This window comes from Camellia sinensis, chromosome 1 (assembly GCF_055761805.1).
Source record: "Camellia sinensis isolate YWXY chromosome 1, ASM5576180v1, whole genome shotgun sequence".
Lineage (NCBI taxonomy): Eukaryota > Viridiplantae > Streptophyta > Magnoliopsida > Ericales > Theaceae > Camellia > Camellia sinensis.
The window spans coordinates 13,538,137-13,548,257 of NC_138961.1; the positions used below are offsets into that span (position 1 = coordinate 13,538,137).

The following is a 10,121-nucleotide window of genomic DNA, read 5'->3' on the forward strand; positions in this document are numbered from 1 at the left end:
AATTTATTCAACCAGAATTCGTCCAAATGAGACTCTTCCTTGTAAGAGTTTCTCGAGTCTTATTCAAGTAAAATTGAGCATAACAAATTCGGTAGATGAATCATTAATTATACTTTTATGCATTTTTTTTTATTATTATTTTTTTTTTGTATATTTCTGAATACTAACAATGAGAGGGAAAAATTTTGAAGAAATTTAAGGCTCTGTTTGGTGCAGCTTTGGAAAGTTGATTCCACTCCTTCACCTGAACCGTCTATTTGGATAGCGTGTTAAAAAATTGATTCCACCACAATTTTCAAAACACACTTATGTTTTACGTTTATCAAAACTACTTGCAATTCAGAGCTCTTACACTTTCGTACATACCCTCCGATTCGTCTTCTCCATTCTAAAAAATGTTCACATGCCAAAGAAGAGCAAAGTTGAAGATGCTTGCATGTTGTCTTTACTATCCAAGATTAAAACCGGTATTGATTGAATGGTCAATACCGAGTCAATTTCTTCACTTCGAGCAGAGTCAAAGTCCTAACTCCAATCAATTTGCTGATTCTAAGGACATTTTTATTTTATTGTTGGTCTTATTGATCTTGATCTGGGTTAAGTTTTGTTTTCTTTACTCTGAACTTGGGTTTGATTTATTATTTTTTGGATCTACATTTGAGATTGCAATTATTATATATGAAAGATTTGGGGTTTAAGATTTTTTGGGGATTAGGAATTTGGGTTTATATATTTGGTTTGATTTTGGGTTTGAATCGTTCAACAAGAGAAAAGAGATAGGTGACTGAAGGAGAGAGAGGCAGAAGAGGTGGTTGTGGCAGAGAGGAGGTAGAAAAAGAAAATAGATAAAGAAAGAGAGGAAACAAATATAGATGTGTGTGTGAGAGAGAGAGAAAGGGGGGTGCAAAACACAAGGGGGGGTTGTCCGGGTGGACGACTAGCCGGAAGTTTGAGGGACGATCGGCCAGATGTTCGGGGGAAAACCGACGGTGCGATTTTGCATTGATTCAACCATTTGAATTTCACTATGCAGTTGATGTATATTGTAACATTTATTGATTCCCAGCATACTGATGACAAATTCTTTAGCCATTTATTTGAAAATCATGCTTAACAATAAATAGCAAATGATTTGTAACAGTAATTATGCAAAATATAAAAAATATTCTAGGTCAGAAATATCTAAACAAAATAATTATAATCAAATATATATTCAAAAGTTATTTTAAAACAGTAATTGAAAATTTATTTTTTTTTAAAATATTTTGTTTGTAATTTTTCCAATTAAAAAAAATTTAATGTCATTTTTTATAAGGTATTATTTTTTTGAATTGAATTTTAAACAAGATTGGTTATGCATTTTGAATATAAATTTTAATAGTATTTTTAGTTATGTGTTTGATTATGAGTTATAACTCTCTGAATTAAATTCTGAAAACTTTTTTCAACATTTATAACTAAACAAATTTTCTTAACTCATATGTCACTTCAACAATTCAAAAATCTTTTCAAAACTCATAACCAAACAAATTTTATCTTTTCAAATCATAATTCCAAAACTCAAACTCAAACTCAAAATACAACTCGATAATCAAATCGTAATTCTAAAACTCTACCAAACGTAACATTAAAGTTTGTGTTATAGATGGCTTCCAAATTAGAAACTATGGTTTATTTCTAATGAAAAAATTACGAAGGTTTAGGTTGAGTTTGGTAATCTTCAAAGCTTTCAGAGTTTGGTAATCTTCAAAGCTTTCATTCTTTTGACAACAGGGGGGGGGGGGGGGGGGGGGGGGGGGAGGAGTTTTCAGTTACCACTCATTTAAAATGTGTGACCAATGCATATGCTACTCTTATTTTCATCATATTCTGAGTCCATGGGCAAGATGGCCACCCTCAAATGTTTCTAATCAACTGAGTGATAATCCCATGAGGGAATCAAGATTGGTGACATTTCATAAGATCCACAAATGTCCTTCAGACAAGCACCTCTATGCCCAAACGAGGTCCAGGACGGAGTTGCAGAGGCAAGAGACACGGGAAAGAGTAGTGAGTACGTCCAAACTTACAAAAATGATGAGACGGTAAACATAATGCCAAGGGAAAAGAAAAACCTAGAGATGTAGATTAGTAAAATGTCTCATTAACTCCAACCTGGTTAAATTGTTAACCAAATAAAATAAAATAAAAATTGGTCTGAACAACACTGATGATGACAATTCTCTCTCCTGTGACATCACGGGAGAATCTTGCGTCTCCGGCGTGGAGTCTCTCGCTTCACATACATTTTCTCCATTTCATTCAAAGGTCTGCTGGATCCATCTGCCACGCTCATGAACTTCCATCCGCCACCATTTCCACGCCTGCCCCGAGGCCCCATTTTCTCAACCATGATACTCCAGCCCTCATCAGGACGACGCCTGCTATACTTGTGGCATTTCACCTTCCCCGCCATCTGTATACACAAACAAAACCCCCATCATCAAAAGTTTCTATAGAGGATGGGATATGGGAAGAAATTGAAAATTTTACCTTCATTTTGTTGAAGTTCATCCTTTGGACGAATTCCTGATATAACATCTCATCTTCTTTCATTGATATCTCGTAATGAACTTCATCTGGGTCCCTAGTGGTGCCATCCCAACCCTCGGGCATTACCTTGAAATCTGGTTTGTAGGGAAGAGAAGCAACATGAAATTCTCTGTCATGGGAATTGAAGAATCTGCAACAAGAAAGAAGTTAAAAAGCCACAAAGAACACTATGATAACTTTCATTGCCAAGCAGAGAATGCTAAAAGAATAGCTTATTCTTTGGAAGAAAGAACCATCCCATTCCAGAACATGTCCTGGCAAACATGAATGCCACCACAACAATCTCATGCAGAAATAACATAAATGCTTATAAGAATATCTACACTAGGGCTGTGTTTGATTTGTGGAGAGGGGAGTGGGATTGGACTAAACCGGGCCAGGATAAAAAAATCACATGCCAACTTTTATCCCGCATATGCAGGATTATTCTGTCGGGGGAAGACAATTAATCAGGGTATAACTCTTGCAAGTGAATTATTAACATGCCCCATTCCCGCCTAATCCAATATGTGAATCAAACATAACCTAGCAAAATGAAGATAAACCCACAGAACTACACATAAAAACTCCGCAAATTGTAACAAGAATCATATCAGTTGTAGAAAAAGGGGGGAAGGGATAATAATAATATATATATATAATACAAATTGCATTATGTGAATGGACAAACACAAAGATAACATATGTGTTCAGCAATGAATCACCTATCATCAGTAGGCATGGAGAAAAAAAAATTAGAATGCACCAAGATGATTAATTGCAGCATGTTTGCGTGGGGGATTTATCCAAGCAATTATCCATTTCAACTTTTCAGCACTACTCATTAGTATTAGGATAAGAACTAAAAATCTAACAGGAACCTGTACCAACGGCAAAACCTTCATTAAAATTACCATGCCCAACCCTCATCAGCAATCCATCAAAGCAGAAGACACTTGCTCTTCAGGAAACTCCAGCTCAAGCTTTACTCTGCAGCTTGTTTGACAAACTTTGACCTCTCTGTGTGTCATTTTCTAGGGCATGTGTCTCTGCTATCACTGAGATGTCTGGACTTTCTAAAAGTCTGTAAATAGACTTGTAATTTCTAAAAGAGAATTAATATTGCCATACCAGAAGAAGACATGTATGCTATCTTTTTATCTTTTCTTTTCTTTTTTCTTTTGATAAGTCACATCTATGCTCTCTGTTTAAGAGAGGAATAACATAGTTCTTCATCTCTCACTTTCTCAGGAAACTTGTCTTTTCTACGTTGATAAGTATGATTCACACCCATGTCCCATAGAAGAGACATCAAACCTGGAGGGGGCAGAAGATGCCATTCAAGCTAACAGCTGGTCGTCCAATTAATCAATCAATGCAAATTATTCTCGCTTTTTGAAAATATTTTTAAAAGAATTTAGATAGAGAACTAAGGGGTTGGTGATAATGGCTGGAGTAAGCAATGAAGATAACAGGGAACAAATTAGTACAGAAGAGAAAAAGAAATTCAAAATAAAATTACACACAACTGCCACACCTGGAATAATTTTACCTAGAGTTCATGACGTCTATTCTCCAAAAAGGGAAAAATGGGGGAAATGGGAAAGCAAAATATATATAAAGCAGAGAAACAAAGGTAGCATTTGGTAGAGTTTTAGAATTATGATTTGAGAATAGAGTTATATTTTGAGTTTGTGAGTTTTGGAATTATGATTTGAGTATGAAAAATTTGTTTGGTTATGAGTTTTGAAAAGAGTTCTAAATTGAGTTTGAAACTTTTGATGTGACATGATATTTGATTAAAAAACTTACAACTCATAACCAAACACACAACCCAAAATTCTATTCAAAACTCATAAATTTTTTAAAAAAAATTCAAAAAATATTTTTTATTTAAAATATAAAAATAGCAAGTGCAAAAAAAAAAAAAAAAAAAAAAAACACGAATACTATTCCGGTCAAACGTCCGGGAGAATGACCAAGTAGACGTGTTTTTAGAAGTGGGTGTGGAATCAATTTTTGAAAACTCTAACCAAACACCACACTCAAACCAAGGGTGGAATTGAGTTTTGAAATCTCCACCAAACACAACCAAATATTTTCTTAAATAATTAATGAGCAAATTAAGCAACTACTTAACAAGTAGTTTGCATACAGAGTAATTCTAATGGAAATGATCAATATGAAGTAATACAACTTTCAAATGAATTGTTAAAATGCTACAAGGGATCCCATAGATAGGAGCATCCATAAGTAAAAGAATCGCTTTTTTAAGTCTTAGACTATCCTCTCATGGTTATTGGCAAATGGAAAAGATTAGATATATTAGAAACTCCTAATATTTCGAATATTTTTCACACTCACATAGATAAGGTTGCAATGAGTAAAAACTGACAAAATCCTAGAAGGAAAAAAAGGCATCAGGAATGCAAAAAGGTTCAAATAACTATCATCTCAATATCTCTTAGCGTCGAAGTTAGCAATCCTTAAATTCAAAATTGTTTTTCTTTCTACACACATTATAGTAAAAAGAGATTGGAAACTTTTCAAATGAAATAACAACTGCATCTGCAACTCTAATATCAATCCAACATCCACTAAACTAGGTAACATTATCAAGCCAAGCTTAAACTAGAATCTAAAATAATTTTATGCAAACTTTGAGAGCTTACTCAGGGCAAGTGTCTAGCAAGAGCTCAACAGAGTCATCTAGAGGGTGCCCAAGCTTTTTCTCCTCTTCCTCCTCAAGTTCTTTCAGCCACAAAATCGCATGCACCCTCTGCCTCATAATTCTGTAATCTCGAGCTAACTTCTCGACGGTATATACTTCTGGGTTCTCCTTGTGAAGCCGATACATTTCAGCCTTCTCAGAGTCCTTCAGATATGCACCTCTTGCTCCAGGTTCCCTCACTTGCTTCATCAATACACTCATTTCCCGCATTTTCTCACCCCATCCATCAACAAAGGCTTTGCCCTTGCGGTTCTCTTCCTCCAGTTGCTTCAAATGGTCCACTTCTTGAGAAGCTGTTGATGCAAACTGAGGCACAACATTGTCTCTGGCAACAGCAGCAGGAGCGGTCACCTGATGACCAACCACCTCTCCGTCAAAATGCTCCTTGGTCAATCCTGTTGACCATGACGAGGCAACATCCCAACCCAAATCATCACCAATAGGCGTAGTTCCACCAATTTTCTTCCCCCATTCACCGTCCTGGTCTGCACCCCCATCAGGCTTTGTTGACAAGATTCGAGAATTAAGAAAAACCTTCAGATTTGATGTGTTTGTCCCATTTTTCAATGTGCTGGTGCTTGGAGTAGCAGAAATTTGGGATATAACACGCTGCAAAATCCGCATCTCCACAGTTATGTTTTGGCACTATATCCTGTGAATAGAATAACTGAAAAATAAATTATGAGCTCCCAAGGCGACCATAAAATCTCATAGAGCCGTGCTGTTCGTTTGGTCTTACTTAAAAACCTAGAATATAAGCAATCTGATAGGCCAAGCGTCATACATATAATTCACAAAACAAAACACAACCACAATTTTTTTTTTTTTTTTTTTTTTTGATAAATACAAAACACAACCACATATAACACAATGCAGTATAGCCAAGATTGGCAGAGATTTTGGATATAATGCATGTCAGAGCTCTGTATTGCCACTATGTTCCAGAATTACATAGGCAAATAGTTTACAATGACTACAAAGAATAACCACTAAATTTGGGATAGAGAACCATTTGGAATTCAAAAAGACAGAAAAAGTACAAAATAAACAAACATTGAACCCTATGTTTGTCTCTATTGTTTTGGGGTAATGATGTATGCAAGTTATTACACTTGTGGCGTTGATCCTATCAGAGCCATAACTATAAAAATAAAAATAAATAAAAATGAGTTATAACCAAACATCAGATAATGTATAACTAAAATAATATCACAACCAATATCACAATGAGTCATAACTAATACTAACACCACAATGTGTATACCCAAGTCATAATCAAGTCATAACTAGCACTCCAATAGGTCATAACCACAGACCTCAAAGGTTGTAACTAAGGAGGCATATAGTACACACCCCAAACAATTTCCCATTGTTTTGTTCCAATAAAGAACCAAACCTTACAAGATCAAGAAGAATTTCTATATTTGGAGCCCAAAAAAAAAAAAAAAAAAAAAAAAAAATCCGTAATATATATTCAACACACTATTGAGCACCCAAACAAGGAACAAACAAAATGCATAGAAGACTACAACTGCACATCGCATATAAATTTTGTTTTTTTCAGTTTATAAAGAACTGAGAAAATAATTCAAATTAAACCCCCCATAAAACAAACCAAACTTAGATTAGCTACTGTATTTTGAGACCCAAACATCCAAAAAACAAAAAACAAAAAATCATAACTTATGGTAGATGCACACACACATATATGTATGACTATTGACAGTATTTAACACTATAATCAACTCAATCAAGAAAACAAAACAGTAATAAACCCTAAATCATACACAATTTGGTAAACAAAACTTGAAATTGAGACAAACCTTAAGCTTTTCTAATGCTCGGAGGAATCGCTTGAACCCTAGCGATGTTGAATCAGAGAGAGAGAGAGAATGGTGAGCTTCAGCAAGGGGCCTGAGCATTGGGCCTAAGAACGAAGAGTTCAGTAACATAGAGAAAGAGGGAGGAGTTAATTTAGGGCTGGACTTTGGGCCGGCAGCCCATAAATCTATCTATGCCGGCCCATTATTTATAGGTCTTGCTATTTCTTTGTTTTTATATTTAAATGGGATTTTCAAATAAATGACCTTTTATTTATAAGGATTCTAAAAGATAACATACGTTTTAAATATTAATATTAAAAAATAATCAGTATGTTTGGTTTCAATTTTTTGAATTCAATTTTTTAAAATTAAAGTTTTTTGTTTTTAATTTTTTTTTATTTTTAGTGAATATTTTTTAAATTTTAAGCAATTTTTTTTTTTTTACGTTTTTAGATGTACCTTACTTAGATATATCTAAATAGTAAATTATTTATAAAAAATAATTTAAAAAATTAACAAATATACAAAAATATGAAAAATGCACTGAATTTTTGTATTTTTTTTGTATTCTTGGTATTTAGTGAATTTTTTAAAGTTTTTTTTCACAAATATTATACTTTCTAAGTATATTTATGTTAGGTGTGTCTAAATTTTTTTTTTTGAAAAAAATTGCTTAAAATATTAAAAAAAATTAGTGAAAATAAAAAAATACAAAAAACAAACTAATAGAATTTTCTGAAAAGTGAATTCTAAAAGCTGGAAACAATTAATATTCAAAAGTTTATTTTTTTTAATTTCTTATATCACATATATAGCATTAAAATTATTCTTCTCAAATTTTTTATCTTCCTTTCTACGTGGTGCTTTTTGGAACAGAAAAATTGGTTTAATATCTCTCTTCAACTTTAGATATAGTAAGATAGGTCATAATAATTTTTTTGTTAGTTAAGGTCCATATTCGTTTTTTACATTGTAAAATACCTAATTCATAAAATACATTGATTTTGATTTGAGAATTGAAGATCTTTTTTGCTATGTTGATAAAGATTGCAAAGAGATTGAGGTTTGATTATGATTTCGATGGTAATTGTGTAGGGATTTCAATTTGATTTGTATGTAAGGATTTCGATTTAGAATTAAATTTTCGAGTTGATTTCTGATCGTGTTGATGGAGATTGCATATGGATTGGGTTTTTTTTTGTTGTGTTGAAAGAGATTGCATAGGGATTGGATTTTGATTTTCAATTTTGATGGAAATTGCATAAGGATTTCGATTTTGATTTTGATTTGATTTGTATGTAAGGATTCCAATTTCAAATTAGATTTTCTAGTTAATTTATGATCATGTTCGTTGTTCGTTGTTCTAGTAGAGTTGATTTAAAGTTGTTCGTTGTTTGTTGTTCATTGTTCTTTGTTCATTGATTTTTTATTAGTAAATTTCTCTAACTTTGCAGACAAATTTTATATGCAAGTCAGATTGCAAGTGTGTGATGGCCAAAGAAGATCGACATGGCATAGAAATTTCAGAGAAAATCAAATATGTCAGAGAAATTATCATGCAAGTAAATATATCTGGCTACATTTACAGAGAAATTCCAGAGAAAGTCAAATGTATTAAACAAAATTAACATGCAAGTAAATTTCTCTAACTATATTTGCAAAGAAATTTCAGAGGAAATCAAATGTGTTAGAGAAAATCAACATGCAAGTAAATTTCTCTTACAACATTTGCAGGGAAATGTTATATGCAAATCAGATTGCAAGTGTGTGATGGCCAAAGAAGATCAACATAGTAGAGAAATTTTAGAGAAAATCAAATGTACCAAAGAAATTAACATACTCTGACTACATTTATAGAGAAATTTTAGAGAAAATCAAATGTGTTAGAAAAAATCAACATGCAAGTAAATTTATATTTGCAGAGAAATTTCAGAAGAAATCAAATGTGTTAGAGAAAATCACCATGCAGGTAAATTTTTCTTACTATATTTGCAGAGAAATTTTATATGCAAGTGTGTGATAGCTAAAGAAAATCAACATTGCAGAGAAATTTCAAGAAAAATCAAAATTTCCAAAGAAATTAACATGCAAGTGTGTAATGTGTCTAATGAAAATCAAATGCACGCTATGTTTGGTTGTGTTTCCAAACAATGATTCTACACCCATATTCAAATATGATGTTTGGAACGAATTCTCAAATCAAGTTTCCAAAACTCCGCAGAAAACTCTGTCTCAGGTGCGATTTTCACTTTTTTTTTTTTCAAATTTGGCCTAGCCGGTTGTCCCACCGGTTGACCGGAACAAGGCAATTTCTTTTTTTGAATTGTATGTTGTAGACGTCCCCGAACGTCCCGGGAGGATGAATCCCGTTTTGTTCATTTGGGCTCACTACAGTTCAGGACTCAAACGTCACGGTCCTGTATCTAATCTCGCAGAGTGTAATGCAAGACCGATGAATCATCAAAGAGTCCAAATCTGGCAAACCGTTTTGAAAAACTGATTTTTAGAAAGAAGTGCCAAACATGGACCGCTTTGCCAGATGCAGAGTCGCCACCTAAATATTTTATTTTGGAAAATTTAGGAAACCCTGACTCGTTGCCTAAGGCCACGTGTCCGTCATCACCAAAGTTGCCTCGGCTCGGGAACTTGGGTACGATTGGGGAAGGTCACTTCGTGAGCACCCCCGCTCGCCTGATCAAAGATCGGCCTCTACTAACCATGATATCTAGTTTTGAAAACATTATGCGTTCTTATTCCGGTTATTAGCCTAGATTTACTATGTGATGCGCACAGTATATAAGTATAGACTAGATCGCCTGAATTGGAACAAAACATTTCATGTTTGTTTTTTAAAGTGGTTTGATGGTGCTACTCGCAAGTAGGCTAAGACGTGAATTTGCCACCCTTAAGTGGGTTTAGAAAACATGGTTTTGCCACTATCTAGTGGGCTTAAAACTCGCAATCGATGAATTGTTCCAATCCAAATAACCCAACCT

At 33.8% G+C, this 10,121-nt stretch overlaps 1 protein-coding gene across 2 annotated transcripts; it reads right to left on the reverse strand.

Moving 5' to 3' along the window:
- Nucleotides 1–2,103: 2,103 nt before the first annotated feature.
- Nucleotides 2,104–7,306, reverse strand: GCD1 (ribosomal protein L20). Of its 2 annotated transcripts, none has more exons than XM_028255985.2 (4): nt 7,126–7,306; nt 5,244–5,954; nt 2,533–2,722; nt 2,104–2,455 (listed from the first exon to the last, which is right to left on the reverse strand). In XM_028255985.2, the coding sequence occupies exons 2-4, from the start codon at nt 5,924–5,926 to the stop codon at nt 2,237–2,239; spliced, it is 1,092 nt and encodes a 363-aa protein (XP_028111786.2). In that variant the 5' UTR covers nt 5,927–5,954; nt 7,126–7,306; the 3' UTR covers nt 2,104–2,236. The 2 variants fall into 2 exon arrangements, with proteins under 2 accessions (XP_028111786.2, XP_028111787.2); XM_028255986.2 differs by having other exon boundaries at nt 5,244–5,969; nt 7,126–7,249.
- Between the last annotated feature and the right edge of the window lie 2,815 nt (nt 7,307–10,121).

Excerpts from the sequence above, each read along its gene's own strand:
- GCD1 (XM_028255985.2), bottom strand. The coding sequence starts at position 5,926 with ATGCGGATTTTGCAGCGTGTTATATCCCAAATTTCTGCTACTCCAAGC. Across the intron at positions 2,723-5,243 it reads TTGCTAGACACTTGCCCTGA|ATTCTTCAATTCCCATGACA; the intron begins GTAAGCTCTCAA and ends TTCTTGTTGCAG. Across the intron at positions 2,456-2,532 it reads TGAACTTCAACAAAATGAAG|ATGGCGGGGAAGGTGAAATG; the intron begins GTAAAATTTTCA and ends TTGTGTATACAG.